Raw genomic sequence first — 19,795 nt, forward strand, 5'->3', positions numbered from 1 at the left:
CTCCGAACAGAAGAAACAAAGATAACAAATGTACCGCTGAGTTAGAACAGCAATTCATTCTCAGACTTCGCTCCTCCTGGTTACTTATCAGCAAGCAAGGCACGATTCCCACTGGTGCTTAAGTTGTATCTGTTATTTTTTAAACAAGAAACAAAATTCATCATTATCCCATTTCGATAGCACACTAAAACTTCAAAAAAATGGGACATGTATGCAAGCTTGTTTCACTCTACTTTTTCAGTAGCAAGAACCTTACGGGGCATTTTTTTTTCTGGTTTTTCCATTTCATTGCTAGTGGGATATTGCTATCCCCGGTCTTAAAGCATCGTCTACATGACAAACATCGCTTATCCGATGCCACTCTGCAACCCACGAGAAAAGAAGAACTGAAAAGTAAGAGCTTTAAAAGTAAGGAATGTCAGCTAACAAAAAAGTTACAGGATCGTTTTCTTAGGTGAAACCCTTTTAATTTCAACAAAAAGGCTCCAATGAAAAAACTAGAAGTAAATCATCGATTCTGGGAGCAATTCCTTATGCGGTGGGTTCGACAACACCTGGTGAAACTTAGGCTCAGTCTCCAACCGTGGGTGTTTCGGTGCGCCCGCGATCCTCTCCATCCTCACAAGAGGATCGCGGGCGCACCGAAACACCCACGGCTGGAGACTGAGCCTAGGTGAAACTGAAAACTTTATAGAGCAACCAATCATGTTTTTTATTATTTTTTGATCATTTAGAGACGGCACAGAAGATGAATACGTTTTCAACACAGTTATGTTGCAATGGTAACCATCAGTTTGCTTAGTCTTTGAAGAAGCGTTTTCTGAAAAATCGGACGCCTCAAAGCACCGTTTACAGCACAAAAAAACAAAAGCAAAAACAAAAACAAAAGAAGGAAAACAACAAACAAAACAAAGAAAGCAAAGAAGACTGGAGAAAACATAAATATTTAATTGCTTAAAAGTTAAGCCAAAAGTTAAATTCATGTTTGCGTCCCTAAAAGTGAGTGTCTGTTGGCATTTTAGTTTTGGTATTGAAAAACTGTCTTTCATAAAATACAATTACAAAACGCTGACTCAAACACCTGGAGAATGCATGCTCGTTCATAATGAATTTCACCAACGCTCACTGGGTGTATTTCTTTAACTGTGCTCGATTTTGTTTTCAGTAATTGGACACATTTCTCCACAAAGTGCAATCATGAATGCAATTTTCTAAGCGAGTAGAAGTAATTTGCAAGCCATAAAGTTAAAGCCGTCCATAATTTAAGCAGTCAGAGTCATCAAGCTTTCCTCATCTTAATCAAAGATGAAATGTACGTCCTGTGCGCGGAATTTCATAGCAGCTTCACAGTCCTGTTGTTATAAGTGATCTTAGAGGCACTCTATTTTACATCTATATACTTTCACTCCTGTTTCCCTAAACGTACATTTCATGACATCCTCGATCGTAGATCATTAATGACTTCTGCACAGGAATGTTTTGGAAAAACATGAAGATATAATCATACAATGTAGTGGCGTTAAAAGCAACTTGATTAATATATCATGCTCTACAAACAACAAAAACTTATTCTACATTTATTACAACTAGAGAAAGGACGGACGATGCTAATTTTTGACAACTGTCTTGTACAAGAAAAATTAAACCAAATTGATAATGGCGCGATCAAAACTTAAAACGATACAAATCCAGGTGGCATTTCAAAACTAATCAAGCTATTGAATGAATTAAATGTCACTCCAACAGGAGAACTATTTTTAATAATCAAAACGTTAACACCATTTGGAAATTACTACAACAGAAATAAAACAACCGACTACTGCTGCTTATAATTGAAAAACAACAATTTCAGTCCCCGAAGGTGATTTCAGTTTTCACGCTGTCATGTAAAACAGGCTTATTAAAGTAGCTTCCATAAAGTAGCGTGCAAAAGAGGTATTTTAAAATTCTTGTTACATTGCAATCTGATAATCTAATCACGGTAAAAAATTTGGCGGAGACATTTACCCCTGGCCAACAGTTTTCTGTTTTTTCTTCCAAATCAAACAGTGCTAAAATGATCACCATGTACGTTCGCTACAAATGCTGCCAGAGCATCAAGACGTTGGGTGGATTGTTAAAGAAAGAACAGGTTGTAATTACTGCTTTATCGACTTTTCCTAAACATGATGACAGAATTTGGAAAACTCTGTCGGACATTTTCAATTTCACATTACAACCATACATGGCTCTCTTTAAAAACAACCCTTTCAGAGCTCCAGTGCATGCATATATAATGATTTGTTTACCACACTAGTTACCAATTTTTAGATTTTTATAATAATAATATCATTTTGGGTTTTGACTTTTCGAAGTCATACATTAACGGGCAGAACTCAATCTCACACAGTTTTACAATGCATTGCCGTAAATTTAATAAGGTCATATTTACAATAGACTTTTTTGCGAGGAGATTATGAGCGAAAATTTCGAACACGTTCGGTCATAGCAAACGGTCACAACAAACATTTAAGGTATAATTATCTTCTTTTTTTATCTTTCGAGGTAGTGTTTTTGGGTTCAATTAAAATTTTACAATAATAGAGGAAGGTAAGTAATTCTTAACTCTGTCCAACGGCAAAGCTACCAAAGCCTATGATTAAAACACGAATCGATGTACAAATAGTTTGAATAAAATCTGACACTATTCTTAGTATTAAAGTGGGTTATATAACTCAAATATTGTGCCTGCCTGAGCAGGACTCACCTTTTTTTATCACAACTGCGATGTAACGAAGACAACTTCTCCAAAGAGCAAACACAAACAATGTGCTCAACATAACTGGTAGTCAGAAGTGAATGCTGTCCTCACAGTAAAAGACACTAAATTATGCATGACGCCACCCACATTTGCGTACAGTCGGAAGTCATGTGAGGTAGCAAACATGTGTACCCGAGTTCAATAGACCAATTTCAATATATTAAAATTCAGCCTAAAACAATAGACCTCAGTACGAAGCTCTGGGAAATAACTACAGAGTTTGTGGGGTTTATTCCCCAGAGCCCCGTTCTGAGGTCTATTGTGTTAAGCTGAATTTTAATATATCGAAATTGGTCTATTCAGTGCCAGTTTAATAATCTGGATCTTTGACAAAGGTAGTTCTTAGTCTTTTTCTTGTTCTTAGTGTTTCGATAAGACTTAACGGTTAACGAGTAGTCATTAACGATTTGTAGTTAGTAGTTAGTGTTTGGTTAGGGATATGTTTAGCTATTAGGTCTTCCTCGCTTCCGTTGTTCCCAGCGTTCCCGAAACCGTTCCTCACCTTCCAACATGTGTAAAGAGAACTGGGCGCTACAGTGACTTGCACGCGATCGATCATGTTTGGGTTTCTAGAGGTTTGCGTCGTATTCCTTTTACTCTTCATCACCAGAATTTACTTTTCCGATTGCGATGCAGTACTTCATTTCTACGAGAGGTTTGCGAAGAAACCAGACAAAAGACTTCGAGGAAAGATTATCTGGATAACAGGAGCGTCGAGTGGCATTGGGGAACATTTGGCCTACAAACTGGCTCAGTTTGGCTGTAAACTCGTACTGTCTGCAAGGAGAAAAGATGAATTAGAGAGGGTTAAAACTCAGTGTTTAAGTAAGTGTCATGTGGGATTTTTTTAAGGCTCCCTCGAAGCCAAGCAATTTACTTCTTGAATTCTGTCGCTTCTTAGAGGAGAATTCATGAGCCAATATCACAAGACCCATACAGTTGAACCTCGCTGTTTCGAACTCGCAGGGGAAACGAAAAAATAGTTCGAAATAGCGGGAGTTCTAAATAGCCGATAGTAAATGACTGAAGGGTAAATTCAAGGGAAATGGTTTTGAGTTCGAAATAAAGGAGAATTCGAAATGACCGAGTTCGAATTAGCGGGGTCTGACTGTAGTTGATATTTTATCAGCTGAGTTTTTCCGCAACAGCGCGAGCTCTCATTGGCTACTTCGAGGTCACATTTGAAATGAAACTGTTTCCCGCCAAAAATCTCTGACTAGAAAACATTGCCGCTATTATATTATATTATTGTGAATGTAGATCCTCGCCCACCATTTTATAATGGATCTACTATCATGATTATATAAGCTTAAATTTGTTGTAATTTTGTATATAACAAATCACTTATTGACCAGTGCCCCTGGAAACACGGACAGACAGTAGTTCGGTTTCTGTGAACTGTTGTTGGTGACTGACACTTTGACAACCTGAGCAGAAGTCATCTGAGTCAAGTGAGTAGTCTTCGTCAGTCAATGATGTTATAAGTCTGGTCCATTGAAAGTGATTGGTCAGTTTAGCCATGATGGTACAGTACTGGCTGAGAGACTCAATGTAAAATTTGTCAGCAGTCATTGGTCGGTTCAAGTAAGTTTCGATCCTTCTATTGTTGGCCAAATTAAGTTGGTCTGTATGAGGTCTGTACATTTTTAGTCAAATTAAGTTTGTCTGTTTGATGTTCATTTGTCGGTTTTGTTTACGTCCTGAATAAGTCATTTGTAAGGTGCCAGTAGTTGTTGACTACTGTTAAGAGCTGTTTGTTTTAAGGTAGACTGTACCAGCTTTCCAGAGTCATTCATTGAAAATAGTTTGTACTGTAGGTTAAGCACTGAGCTGAGTCCCAGTCATTTCTGTTTCTTACTTGGCCAAATTAAGTTGGTCTGTATGAGGTCTGTATATTGTTAGTCAAATTAAGATTGTCTGTTTGATGTTCATTTGTTGGTTTTGTTTACGTCCTGAATAAGTCATTTGTAAGGTGCCAGTAGTTGCTGACTTCTGTTAAGAGCTGTTTGTTTTAAGGTAGACTGTACCAGCTTTCCAGAGTCATTCATTGAAAATAGTTTGTACTGTAGGTTAAGCACTGAGCTGAGTCCCAGTCATTTCTGTGGTTCATCAGTTGAGGATGTACAGCAATGTGATTGTTGGCATCAAAGTTTCTTGTTGCTCATTTGTGTACAGTCAGTCTTGTGTTAAGGTTTCTGCTCATCTCACCGATGTAGGAAGCCTGGCAGTTGGAGCATTTGATCTTGTAAACTGCTCTCTGTCTGTCGTTGGGTTCAACCTTGTCTTTGACATTGGTCAGTAAGTGTCATAGCATAGTTGTAGGTTTGTGGGCTACACGGATGTTGTAGGGCTGTAGGATCCATTTGATGGTCTCAGAGATGTCCTTCATGTAAGGCATAGTCACTGTACATGTAGTAACAAGTGTCAGGTTTCTGTTGGTTTTGTCAGCTTCTGTTTCAGTAATCTGTGAATGTTTCATCAAGTACTTGTTCTTGTGAAAACATGTTTAACCCATTGACGCCTGTGCCGCCCGTAACCGCCCGTGCGAAAAACTCCTCCATTTCCCTGTGCCGCCCGTAACCGCCCGAAAAAAAGCACATGGAGACAATTGCCTTTCCTACCCTCCCTGAAGACTTTTTGGTTCTCCTATTGTTCTATTGTTCTTAAGGACAAATAAACCAATCAGAATGGACTTTCTGAGCATATTTTCAGAGGACTTTAGGGGTCCTAGAAAGACGGTTTTTCTTCTTAAAATCGCGCGCTCGAAAAGTGCAGGTAATCATGGCGCGTTGCGGGCCAAATCTAAAAAACTTCCAAGGTCTTGCTTTCATTCCTAAGACGGATAAATTACTGTTTTGGGCTTTAAAATAGAAAAGAAAAATACAAATCAATGTTCAGGTGGCCTCAGAATGGAGGATCAAGGAGTACAGAGTCCTCAAAACTTTCTGGTGAAGAAGTTTTTCTTCCTACAACCGCCGAGAAAACATGAAGATCGGAGCGCTTTCAAGTAAGTTTCGACGACAGATCGCAGGTTTAAAGCGGCTTTTCGGACTTCAGAAACAAAAATGGTAATGTACATTATTACTTCGAAGTTGATTTCAACTTTTGGAACGATTGGTAAAGCCACGGGCGTTAAAATGACTGCAAAAGCGGTCGGCAGAAACTCAAGCTTTCGCGTTAGCGTGAAGAATAATTTGAACATGCGGTCATGCAGCGACGCACGTCTGCGAGATTTTGAACAATTTTTTACTTTTAAATAGGTTTCTTCGTCTCAGCGTGAATAAAAATTTATTGTTATTGAACTTCCTTTCGCATTTCTTTCATTTGGTTCCCTGTATTTGGGAATTTTAGGTTTTAAAAGTGAACAGTAACTTGCACGCTGGATTTCTGCATATTTAATTTACGGCGACCTCCAGGCGCTTTGTTTATTTAGTTTATTCGCTTCGTTCAAATACTTTTTGGAGTCTTTTTCAGCTACTACAGAACCGCTGAGAAAAGAACTAAATGGCCACTGATTTAACACAGTTGAAATACGACTGATCTCAAAATAATTCGCTTGTTTTTGTCGTGTTTTTGATTTACGACTTTCATCTTTCTTTCGCAGCGCCGTAATATTTTCGTCGCGCGGCGAAGAAATTACTTGATTTCTTGTTTTCAGATTGATTTTTACACGAGTTCTTCGTTTTTATTTTTTGTTGTTTTCTCAAATGTTAGCCGTTATAATACAAGAAATTCAATTCTGGTGTATTTGGTTCGTTTTTGTCCTCCGAAGTCAATAATTAACTCATTTTCGCAAAGTCAATTTTCTCAGCTTCTGTGGGACATTTTGTCGCGCGGTAAAGAAATAATATAATTTCTTGTTTTCTCATCAGTTTTACACATTAGGTTGAGTTCTTTTTGCTAATATTTTTTAATATTTTGACCCTTCAGTTATTCAACTTTAAATAAACGATGTCTTGAAACCTGATCTTGTGTCTGTGGTTACTGCGCATATGGTTTATTTTTGTGCTTTCGCTCGCTCAGAAATATTCCAAAAAACGCCAGGGAATTAGGGGTGGGTCGCGGGCAATTTCATTCAGGCGTCAATGGGTTAAGGTGTCTGTTTTTGTCAATGTGTCACAAACTAGTTGCACTCGTCTCATCAAAGTCTTGACAGTCATGGCCTTGTGTGAAGTTGAGCTGTAGGATGATTCATCAAGTAATCTGTCAGTATACATCAGTTTCCTGTACACCGTCAGTTGTAGTTCGTTGTTGTCGCAGCTTACCAAACAATTATGACCATTGACTGCTGACAAACTTTACGTGAGTCTTTCAGCTAATACCATCATGGCTAAACTGACCACTTTCAAAGTATCAGAGTTATAACATCATCGACTGACTAACAAATTAGTTATCCACTTGACTCTGAAGATGAATTCCGCTCAGGTTGTAGAAACGTCAGTCACACCAACAGTTCTTTTCAGAACTACCCTCACCTGCACGATCACACTATACAAACTACTGAAACTCCTGGGTTAAAACCATTTACCAGTATTACTCTAAGAGTAAACAGACAAACAGCTTAGGAAAACTACCTTGCAATGCAACTAATTGCTGCAAAAATTGGGTCACTACATGCTTACTAACATGCTTGAATTCCTTATTGTTTTGTAGATTTGGCAAGTAAAATTTTTCCATTAACATTTGACGAAGATTTTCTTGTTGTGCCACTGGATGTTACAGACTTTACATCACACAACAACTGTGCAGCCACAGTTTTTCAACACTTTGGGAAGGTATTAATAAAATTAATAATTATTAAAGAAATTTATGATATTAATAAACAAACTTACTTATTTGATATAATTTGATGAATAATGTTTCAAGCTTGAATGCCACATTCCTAGGGGAGGTTGTTAAACTCAGTCTCCAAATTTTCAAAAATGGGGATGTTTGTAATTGTTGTCCATTTCAGTGGTTTAAAGTTTTCAAATTATAGTATTAGTATACTGTTCAAGTCCACTATTAAGGTTGCTGGTATTGTAGAACATTTCTGAGGCAACACAACATCTTAATTAATTAGCAGAATCATGCAAACACTTGGCTGCCATTTTAAGAGTCAACAAACCTTTAACACAAGTTGCAGCTTTGCATGGGCCCCTTGATGTCATGGATTGTAGTATCCACTTAATATATAATACTAATACTAATAATAATAATAATAATAATAACAACAACAACAGCAACAACAACAATAACAATAACAATAACAACAACAACAATAATAATAATAATAATAATAACAACTTTATTTACTTGCCAATGAGATTTAGCATTGCTGCTAACTGGGGACACCTAAAAAGAGTTACAATTATCAGGACTGTGTACAAATTATTGCGTACTAGAGGAATGCTTGCAATAAAACTAGCTCAAAGAGAAAACCACAACTGGTCAACCATGTGCTCATTTCTTTCTCTTATGCTACATGGAACGTGTCTCGGTCATTACCTCATGTAATAAAAGATACCAGTGGACTTCCCTTGTTGTTTAATTTTACCAGGCGGTAGACTGCAAGTGTTAAGACCAAGGCAACAGTTGACTCAAAACTTAAGTACCAGATGTGTGACCAACCTGACTTAACTTTATGAATTGAGTAACAGCATCTAAAACTCCCTACACTGCATGTATATATATCAAGCTGTTGAGGTAAATATCATGTGTTTTTTCTCATTACAGATTGATTTCCTGGTGAACAATGCAGGCATTTTACAACTTGGTTTAGCTTCAGAATGTGACCTTGATGTAGATCTGTCCGTCTTGAACATTAATGTGCTTGGTACAATCTCATTAACCAAAGCTGTCCTCCCTCACATGGTTCGAAGTAAAAGTGGGCAAATTGTTGTTCTAAGTAGTGCATCTGGAAAATGTGGTAAGTTAAACTTATCTTGGGTAGGTCTCGCAAAAAGGGCTGTCTGGTTGTCTGGGAGTAGATTTTCTTGCCAGGCGGGTTACTTTTCTTTCATACTTGTGTGATGAGCTAGGGCCCAGGCAAGTATTTTGCCAACGAAATAAGAAAACATTAAACTTAGACTTGCCCAGGGCAAGCAAAATTTGAGAGCTGATTGTCCAAAGGGCAAGCTGGAATTCAAGTTTTTTTTAGCTCTACTTGGGCCGCTTGTGTGGGATGTGAATGTAGAGTTTACTAAAATCTGGCTAAAATGATTTTAAGGTTACTCCAAACCTTTGCGGGTGTCCTCCAGAAAAAAATTGTATGCGTGCTGTTTTTAAGGAAACCACCACAAACAGTATATCAATAGAAAGGTGATGAAATGTAGAATGTGATAAAATTATATTCTGTTTTCCCCATTGCTTTTTGTATGCATGTTAGTGTAAAAGGTATTCAGTTCACATACCTACTTTGCCACACTGATTCCTTTTTCTAAACCTTTGGAATGTGGTTAATTGAACAATTTTGCTGGAGACCATCAAGCTTATACAGCCACAAGGTGCATCTGTGCAAACTATTTTAAGTAATTAAAGGCCCTTTTAATTACCTAAATGACAGACAACTAAATGACAACTTGTGAAATCCCAACCCTGTTTTATACCTGAGGCCTGAAAGAGGTACCCCTTTTGGGCAGAGCCTCCCCATATGAAGGGGTTATCCCCAGGTGAAGGGGTTAACCCGAAAGGTCTTCAGGACTGTCTTTACAGCATTTACAGCTTTCGAGCAGGGGTGATGGGAGTGGCTGGAGTGTGGTCACCGAGCAGGGGTGATGGGATGGCTGGAGTGTGGTCCTCTCCCAACAGGAAACTGCCAGCTTGCAATGAAATAGAGTCAACCGTTGAGAAAAGATAAATTACAGTGGTTTAATACATTTTAAAATCGTTTGTTTTCAGCTGCAGCTGGTTCAAGATGTGCTGCATATGCAGCCTCAAAACATGCTCTCCAGGTACTTTTTCATACATATACCTTAAATTAGGAACATCAAGACTCCTATAGATCTTCCAGAAATCAGAAAAAAAAGTTGTAATCTTGAGTACACTCCATCAACTCTACCATGTTAATTGAGTACCTAATCTAGTAGTTTAGCATAATAATAGTCAATAATCAAGTCGATTCTTTGGCACCATTTATGGAGAGTTCTTAACATTATTTTCAGGGTTACTTCAACACATTGCGAATGGAAGTTCATAACGAAAACGTCGGTGTCACTATGGTTTGCCCTGGTTTAATCCATTCAAACATTTTAAAGAATGCTCTTCGAGAAAACCTACAGGTAAGTGGAAAATCAACTTGCCCAGTTTTACTCATTGATCTGTGTGAAGCTTGACCTTTAAATCCTCAAGGTGTTTAGGTCCTGGATGTTACTGACAGTAGCTGACATTGGTAACAACTGCAATTAGACACACCTACATGTAGAGCTCAGTCACCAGGCTACTCATGGACTTTGTAAATCTTCTAACTCGTACTTGTATAATTAATATGATGGAGGTACATTTACACTGTATGCTGTTTGGAGCAGGGATAGAATCTAGTGCAATGTTTATGTCTATTGAGCAGTTTTGTGCGAGAAACCAAAACGTCGGCATACACCAGAGGACAAGTGACGGGCACGTGAAGCCGGGACGGGTGCAAAGAAGTAAGGACGCATGTTGATCTGGGACCGTTGTCAAACTACTGCACACGTATTTTTTTTCGGTTCACCTCTATGTTGTAGCAGGGAACGTTTGCAAGAGCAGTGCACAAGATGCGACATTGAAAATTGAAGTCATTTCGCCCCTGAATGTCAATTTCTAAATTCAAGCCGGCTGAATTTCATGCGAAATTTTTGTCCCCACAACAGAATTTTTCGCAAAAAAGCTACGTCACTCGAGGCCTTATACGCCACTTGGCGTGATGTAGTTAGGTGAAGGTGACTCGCAGAAAACTGTTGCTGAAACACGTTTCCCCTTCATATCCCCGCAACAAATCCCCTTGTCTGTGCCGACCTAAATGCTCACAAGGCACATGTGGCAGTTTTGCATTGCCTCAGCATAAAAACACTTGCACACATACCGGAGTATTTTGTAATTAATTTGATAGATTGTGATGCCTGCTTTTTTTTTACATTTTACAGACTCGAAGAGATCAAGATTTTCCTCCAAGTACCATTAAAACGGAAAGGGCAGTGCATCTGCTTATTATTGCCATGGTTAACGAGTTGAAAGAAGTCTGGATTGCTGTTCCAAAACGATTGGTTGACTTATATCTTGCACAGTATTTACCAGTTGTGGGAAACTGGTGAGAGAATTTTTTCTATTTGTATTCTTAATTTTCTCTTCTATGTTGAGACGATTACCACGAGCAGCATGGTACCACTAGCACTGCCGCCACTACCACCATCACCAACTGTTGTTTCAGTCACTGCTGTCTCTACCACTGAGGCCAATACCACTGCCACTCACCATCACAATCACCACCACCACTACTGTTAGTAGGGAGTTTACGAAAACACGACGGCGACGCCGACGACAACGTCGATTAAAAAATGAATTTATATTTTACTCACGAATCTTGTAATACTCTTAAGTCATTTGCTTTGTTTATGACTGTCAAAACTATCGCAAAACTAAATCCGGAACACAGCGATAAATTTAAAATAAAAATTTAAAAAAAATAGCCGTCGTGGTTCACGTTCTCTAGACAACCGAAAATTTGGTCATTTCACGTTGTTGTCTTGCAAAGGACGGCAAAGAAATGTACCAAGAATTATAGCGCACGCCGTTGTCGTCGTGGTTTCGTAAACTCCCTAATTACTGCCATTTCTGCCTCTGCTACTGCTGTCATGTCCTCTGCCACTACCCTGTGGCTGCTATTGACGGGATTGAATAGTCTAGGCTCATAAATGCTGAAGGGGCCAATGTCAGTATATGCTCTGAGGCAGGACACTTTTCTCTCACAGCTTCTCTCCACCTAAGTGTATCTACAAAGAGACTGTTCTGTAACCTGAAAAATTGCTGGGAGATTTCATCCATGTGGGTCAATGCGGACCAGTTTGGGACGCCTCTCGTATTCCCTTCACTTGCCTTACCCAATCCTTTCTTTTCTCGTCCTTGCCCTTCCTTTCCATTCCCTTTTTTCTCCTACTCCTCGTTTCGCTTTTCTTATCTTCCCTTTCCTTTCTCTTGGTACCCTAGCCTAGCAAAACCCAGCCTAGCCTAGCCTAGTCTATAACATAGCGATACGTCTTCTCTCCTTTCATTTAGTTTATTCTAAATTCTGCCTAACATAATTGATTTTCGTTTTATTAATGAAGGTGGCTTCATCGGAAAAACCGAAAAGGCAGTTAGAGCGGAGAGTGGTACTAGTTTCCTGCTGAAGACCAAGCGTTTTGTGTCTACCGCTGAAGGAATTCCTTAGGGTTTGCAGTACATCCGGGAGAACAAGTTTACTGTTCAGCGGTGCTTAGCTACAGACAGATTATCGCAAGACACGAGTTTCAAGCCCAAGAAGAGCTGGCTTGGTCCCTTTTTGTGACAGTACGTGAGACACGAGTTTCAAGCCCAGGAAGAGCTGGCTTGGTCTCTTTTTGTAACAGTACGTGAGACACGAGTTTCAAGTCCAAGAAGAGCAGGCTTGGTCCCTTTTTGTGACAGTACTTGAGACACGAGTTTCAAGCCCAAGAAGAGCTGGCTTGGTCCCTTTTTGTGACAGTACTTGAGACACGAGTTTCAAGCCCTAGAAGAGCTGGCCTGGTCCCTTTTTGTGACAGTACTTGAGACACGAGTTTCAAGCCCTAGAAGAGCTGGCCTGGTCCCTTTTTGTGACAGTACGTGAGACACGAGTTTCAAGCCCAGGAAGAGCTGGCTTGGTCCCTTTGTTTCACAGTACTTGAGACACGAGTTTCAAGCCCAAGAAGAGTTGGCTTGGTCCCTTTTTGTGACAGTACGTGAGACACGAGTTTCAAGCCCAAGAAGAGCTGGCTTGGTCCCTTTTTGTGACAGTACGTGAGACACGAGTTACAAGCCCAGGAAGAACTGGCTTGGTCCCTTTTTGTGACAGTACTTGAGACACGAGTTTCAAGCCCAAGAAGAGCTGGCTTGGTGCTTTTTTCTGACAGTACGTGAGACACGAGGTTTAAGCCCAAGAGTACTTTGCCTGCTCCTTTTTTGACAGTAACTGAGTGATTTCGCAGCTTTAAGAATGATTTTTCTGTTTTAAAATAATGAGTGAAGACGACTTTAGAAAACTTTTGTACTGTGTAAATCATGTTTCCTAGATGAATGGTAATTGCAAACAAAAAACCTGCATTAGCTATCAAAAGGGGACTATTCGATCACGTTAGTGATTCCTAGAATAACCCTGGTTAAAAATCGTAAAGTAATATGTTTTAACGATTATTCTATCTCGGGAAAAAGAATCGACAATCTTTTGACTGTGTATCACCTAATTTAGCTTATTAATGTCAACTCTGCCTTAAATTAAACTGTTTTCAATAAAACGAGTCACTTTCTGTTTGTCTACCCTTTTCACGGAGAAACTGGGCGATTCAGACGGTTTGGGCATACGGTACGCAAAAATCCGGAGTGAGATCGGAATCTTGTCGATCACCTTTTTGCGTGTTCTACTCACCAGAGGGCGTGAAAAAGGGTGGCAAAGGGTTTTTGCGTGACGCGTGATCGCCCCAAAATTAGCAGCGTGATGCGTGATTGAGACCAAATTAGCTACGTGACGCGGGACAGAACATAACGTGATGCGTGATTTGCTATTATACAAGCACGTGGTGCGTGATTCACCAATTAGATTTCCGTGATAAGCGAACGTCCTTTGAACTAGAAGGATAGAATTCATTCAAAGTAAATAGTAAATAGAGTCTTAAAAAAAGATCGTCAAATCGTGGCAGACGTGACACCATTTTCTGGTCCTTTTCGTACTTTTCTTGACCCCTGATGTCTTTGATCTTTGTAGATCTCATGGTACTATAAGTCCAAAAAGTTGTGATGCAAATTATAGGAATAAGTCAATTGAAAATAGTTAAACTTTGCAAAAGGACTATGAACTTCAGTGTTATTTTTGTCCATTTTGTCGACCGATCATTTTTGGCAGTGCAATGGACCAAGAGAATATGACACACCATATCCGAATCCGGCTATCGTATAAAAGGTCTGAACGAATTTCGGCCAAAAGGGCTGAAACGATAACACACGTTAGTCTGGTGTCATTTTATACCGCTCGAGAAAACAGTTGCGTAAGCAACGAGAGACTACACAAGGGAAACGTTTGTGTGCCACTTAATGAAGGTCGTCATAAAGACCTAACTGAATTCAAAAGTCACGTTATATCCTTTACAGACATAAAAACGTTGCCGCACAGAAAAGGATTTGCAGGTGTAAAGCTTTGACAGAAATATTGCCTGTATATTAGAGCATGGCGAAGGTGGCGTAGACGTCTTCTCAGTTCGTATACAAGATCTCTGCCAACTCAGCCTGTGACCAGGCTCCCGATTGTCTTATTAGGGAATAATAAAAACGTTTAACAAAACGAGCGGCTTGTCGTTGTACACCTTAGATCTGTATGTCATGAATTTCCTTTTAGTATGCGAATCACATACCCTGGTTTTCGATAATAAATTGTATATCCAAGATCTAGATGTCATAAATTTCCTTTTGGGTACAGATAGTCTCTTACTAATGAATAACAAGAGTTTTTCTTAAATGTATTCCAGGTTCTTTCTGATAAATCCGACATTAAAAGTAAGTAGAGTAAAACTTTATTTAGCCACCGGGTCATCGTTCGTGATAATGCTAGTAAACATATAACGAATATTAAACTTGATCGAGGTCCTTAAAGAGTTCCACTCCTAAATATTGAATTTCTTTACGCTGTTTATTTATGGTGCATTTCTCCTTTGCTCGGGACCTTCTCCGATTTTTTTCTTTTAGGCCTCATTGAAGAACGCCGTCTGATTATCAACGTCAATGAGCACCACCAAACAAAATGTTTAATAAGCAAAACAAAGGCTGTACAAGAGTGTTCAGTAAACCTTTGTACATTTCAAAGCCGTCCTCTGCAAAACAACAACGCAAAATGACCGCGAACGCGAACGATGAGTCGAACTGCGAATTTTTCGTATTTCCATTTAGAATTGTACGCTGTCATTACATATTTAGCCTGAGCGAGGTTTTAGAGCCATGGCCATCCTGGGCAAATTCAATTTTACAAGGCGTTGTCCTCGGCGTCGCCGTCGTCATTGTTAAGATCTCTACATTTGCATCTCTGATGCTGGAAGGTCGATACACATGTTTAACGCGGTCTGTCATCCTAAGTGGCCGCTTTGTACTTTACTCACTTGTTTTATCCCAAGAACAATCGAACGCTGATGAGAGTATCGTGCAAAAACCGTAAAAAATCACATAAATTGCAGCCCTTTGCCAAGGTTCTTTTTAATTCAGCGATTAAGTTGTCGAGCGTTTCGGTAGGAAATTTTTCCCTCCTGCTGAAACAATCGCGTTTACGTTACTACGCCGATGCAATACCTTTTCATCTTCCCCAGCCATTACTACGTACACAGCAATCGTTTGCATCTTCTTCTTCAGTATAGCAAAAAGGCTTTGAACACTTAAAGGCCACCGTCATCAATAACGTCCTTGAACATGGCGAGTTGATACTCGGGGCTCTCCCGCTCCAAACCAAGTAATTATTACAGTATTTCTCTTTCCATAGCTTCCAGTTCTTGAGGATCTCACTACTTAATTGACCTCAAATCTAAATCTTGCGGAGACAATGATATCTGGTGGAATAACGTTGAAAATTGTGATGCTTTTGGCGGCGTGGCACCAGAAGTTGTTTTCGCTCGTAGGCATTCGTAGACGGTGGACGTTGTCGACGCATTTGAACTACACTTTCGCTGCAACACGTAATATTAGATGGCAGAGAGAACCTTAAACAAACGTCATCAAACAAGGCTTAATCTGGCTACTGTACTCAAGATACACAAGGTGAATGCGTATTTAAATATATAACTGTACGTATAGCATAAATTACAAAGCCGTTACAGAACATAAGCGTGCATATAAAGAATGTTTGGCTCATTTGCATATTATAACCTTAAATTAAGGTATGTCCGCCATTTTGAATGATCAAATCCAGCCGGTGTCAGAAACTGGTTTGTCCAGTTTGGCTATGATGTCAGTGCTTTTTCATCGGCTCACAGCCAAGTCTTTTGTTCTTTCGCTTTATAAGTGCGACACCACCCGGATGGTTGGGCGGCTAATTAACTCCACCGCAATATACACGTCTCTCTTAATCTCTCTTAAAACAATACCTCCTGGATACCTAATGAAGTATTATTCCTCAACCATCCCCCTATAAATATTCCCCCAATAAATATCCCCCAATATCCCCTCACAGCCTGCATTTCATTAATCCCCTACATATACCTACAGCCCACTTGTTATTAATCCCCCACATATACCTACACACCCTACGTTTCATCATTCCCTAAATATACCTACACATCCTACATCTCATTAACCCCCCACATACACCTACATAGCCTACATCTCATCAATCACCTGTATATACCTACACATCCTACATCTCATTAATCCCTCACATACACCTACACAGCCTACATCTCATCAATCCCCTGCATATACCTACACATCCTACATCTCATTAATCCCCCACATACACCTACATAGCCTACATCTCATTAATCCCTCACATACACCTACACAGCCTACATCTCATCAATCCCCTGCATATACTTACACATCCTACATCTCATTAATCCCTCACATACACCTAAACAGCATACATCTCATCGATGCACCCAAATGTATACATCTCATTGATCCCCCACGTCTACCTACACAGCTTACATCTCATTAAACACCAACATATACCTATACTGCCTATATCTCCTCAACCCCCCACATATACCTACACAGCCTACATCTCGTTTATCCCCCACATATATCTACCTAGCTTTCATCGCATTAATTCCCAACATATACCTACAAAACCCACATCTCATGAATTTCTAACATTTACCTTCACAGTTTGCATTTCATTAAATCGTTTTTAGCGTCATTACTTATCATATTGAGTGGTTATCAACTCATGTAGAACCAAGTGGTCTTAAGATATCTTGGAACAAGCAAATTGACTATCGTTATTCAAATTATCCGTTCACTCGTAACCTGGGAAAGGCTTCCGGTTGGGTTAATGGGTTTAGTGCGAACTAGCCAAGTGTGGTGTAGGGCGAGCGGGGAGAGCCGAGAGCGGAATGGTGACCAGGGGGAGCGCAATTCGCGGAATTCTTTTTGTCGCGCTTAACGGCTTGCTTCGCTCGGCGAATTTTTTTTTCCGTTCCCGACGGATATTTTATCCTCCCTCGCGCGCTGGGAGCCTGTTCGCAGGCTAGTTCACGTGCGTTCAGCCGTTCGAACAGATACCGTAAGGAATGTTTTCGCGTGAGAGGTCACATATTTGCCGACGCATTTTTGTTGTTGAATCGGTAAAGTTCTTCTTTTAACGACGCTTTTAGGGTCGAGAAAGTAAAATTGGCGATGTACTTACTTCTTTTTATGTGACGCATGATTGGTGAAAAAAATCTCCGTGATGCGTGATTTAATGGAAAAATTCAGCGTGACGCGTGATTGGTACCCCACCTTTGCCACCCTCGTGAAACTGAGCTGTGAGTAGCTTACGAGTTCGTACGAGTCGATACTGGGGTGGTACGCACATTTTGGATCTTTCGGTTGGAAATTTTGAATCTAAAAGCCATATTAACCGGTCACCTTTGGGAAATGGAAGGTTACTGCTTAATCATGAGCTACAATAGGGGCTTGTTATGAATTAGCGTGAAGATTATAGTAGTACGGACACGTCAATTTACTAAAATACAAACATACGCTTTAAGGTAGATGGACATAGGTAAAAATGATAAATAATAAGGTATAACGAAGTTAGGGGTTTCATTTACACTATGCTACTGACAAAATTTATCATAACTGGCCGCTCAATGGGTTGCCCTAATACAGGTTTGACTCACCTGCCCTTTTTAGAATTTGATTTTTTTTTTTTTTTTTGACTTTTGGTCTGAGTTTTATACGACTAGTTTGACTTTCCTTTTCCTTTGTTTTAGATTTTGATAATGAGTGTGTAAGAGGAAAATAAAAACCGAATCTGAAGCAAAAAGTCCAACTGTTAACAAATTTGAACCCGCGCAACGTATATCAAACAATGACCGGTTTTGATAAGTCCGGGGGCTTCAGACCAAAAGGAACCAGATGGAATCAGATGGTGTATATTTTTAACAAGATAAGAAACACAATGCACGAAAAAGCAGGCTAATTACTTTTAAACATTTGTTTTATTGACATGGCCCTGTGTTCAGGTTTTGTCCCACGTTAAGTTTCTGTTGCCAGGTGTTTCAGCTTTGATCGTCGTCCAGTCCTCTGCAGTTTAGAGCGAGCGCGGTCTCACAAATGCTTGCTCTCCTGGAACGAATCAACTGAAAACAGAAATTCCAGTTGAGTTTATTGACAGAACAATTGCAATATCAAACAAACAGTTTTATGTAGTGTTGGAAATGGTCTCTCGTTTCTCGATGTATTGTTAAAAACGACATGATTATGTGTCTTATCAGGCAATTCATGCACTTCAAGGTGTAATGTGGCTCTTTCTTATGTGGCTCAACTACTCCGCGATCAAAAGGAGAAATCTAATTGGTTCCTTTAACGGTCCAAATTTTGCAATACGGACCGCTAAGATGGACCGCGCGCATATTGATTTCGGCGAATTGCTTTTTCAATTTATTCACAAAATAAACAGTTTTTTGTTAAGTAGAAATCTTTTTACCTTCATTTTTGGAGGACAAATTCAGTTACATGTTCACAAACGCGACGTGAGAATCGTAAATAAATGACATGTTAGCTTTCGCGTGCTCGTTTACCGGGAATGGGTCGTGGAGACGTATCAGTTTACCAGCAGACACTTTATTGAACTAGCTTCTTTGCTCCGTATTGGAGAAATATTGTTATCTTCGTTGTTTTCCTTTTTCGCAGGTTTATGGAACTCGCCTGCGGCTCGGTCCGTAAACCTGCGAAGAAAAGAACTATACAAAGTTTTCTCCAATTCGGACTTCACGCAAGTTCAATAACATAATATATCTTTACAATCCTTGGCGTATTTTCCACGCCCACACGTGGGGCAAATCAAAATGCAAAAGATGAGTTAAAATGAACACCGATACCAGACACTTAAATCTCTTATACCCCAAGAAGTTTTGGTCGCCTTTTTTGTGGTTTGAGGAATGGAAATGGATAAAAATTCCTCTTTCCTCTGGTAACAACAAGAGACACCAGTTTATGGGCTAACTCAAGTTATTAAGCTGGGTCAGCAACTTATCTGAAGACTCCGTCACGGTATATATGTAAGTCTTAATTGCATCATCAGCCAGAGACGTAGAAAGTCCCTCGGAAATACTTGAGGCCACAAAAATCCTTTGCTGGTCGTGCGGAAAAATAAACTGAAGCCTAAACATTCTTATAAAACCCGAATTTATTTTTTTACCTGTGATTTCCAGGTCAGAAATGGTTCTTTCTTGGCTCTCGTTTTCGGGCAGCCTGGTCTATGGGGACAGTGAGGTATTGCTAAGGCAGCTTCGCCATCTTGAGTAGAAACGAACAGTAGAAACGAAACAACGATGCACAGGAAAACCAACGAGGAGGAGAACTTGTTCATAGCTGTGCCAGAACAGGAAACCAAAGAGTAAGAGATTCGAGTGTTGCTCTTTCTACTAGTGGTGAATGAAATGCACCGCTTAATTTGTACTGTGGGATGCCTCTTCACTGAGTTAATATATTCTAATTAAGTGCATTTATACTAATCCGCAAATTGTTTTTTCAGACGTAAAGCAAGAATTTGATTGAAGGTTTATGCCATGCCTTGGACAATTAATTGATTTCTCAAGTACCAAGCGAAAAAGCGAAATTATACGCGCCTAAAAGTCTGGCTTTTTACTT

The 19,795-nt window shown here is 39.6% G+C and overlaps 1 protein-coding gene across 1 annotated transcript; it reads left to right on the forward strand.

Annotated features, from left to right (window-relative positions):
- The first annotated feature begins 3,332 nt into the window (after positions 1-3,332).
- LOC145484441 (dehydrogenase/reductase SDR family member 7-like) lies at positions 3,333-13,771 on the forward strand. The gene is made up of 7 exons (XM_081463064.1): positions 3,333-3,625; positions 7,454-7,575; positions 8,516-8,708; positions 9,680-9,732; positions 9,943-10,059; positions 10,900-11,063; positions 12,079-13,771. The coding sequence occupies exons 1-7, from the start codon at positions 3,358-3,360 to the stop codon at positions 12,110-12,112; spliced, it is 951 nt and encodes a 316-aa protein (XP_081319190.1). The 5' UTR covers positions 3,333-3,357; the 3' UTR covers positions 12,113-13,771.
- The last annotated feature ends 6,024 nt before the right edge of the window (positions 13,772-19,795 follow it).

This window comes from Orbicella franksi, chromosome 4 (genome assembly GCF_964199315.1).
Source record: "Orbicella franksi chromosome 4, jaOrbFran1.1, whole genome shotgun sequence".
NCBI classification, from domain to species: Eukaryota; Metazoa; Cnidaria; class Anthozoa; order Scleractinia; family Merulinidae; genus Orbicella; species Orbicella franksi.

Coding starts and splice junctions, on each gene's coding strand:
- LOC145484441 (XM_081463064.1), top strand. CDS start 3,358: ATGTTTGGGTTTCTAGAGGTTTGCGTCGTATTCCTTTTACTCTTCATC. Junction 7,576..8,515: donor TTTTTCAACACTTTGGGAAG/GTATTAATAAAA, acceptor TTCTCATTACAG/ATTGATTTCCTGGTGAACAA. Junction 9,733..9,942: donor CCTCAAAACATGCTCTCCAG/GTACTTTTTCAT, acceptor CATTATTTTCAG/GGTTACTTCAACACATTGCG.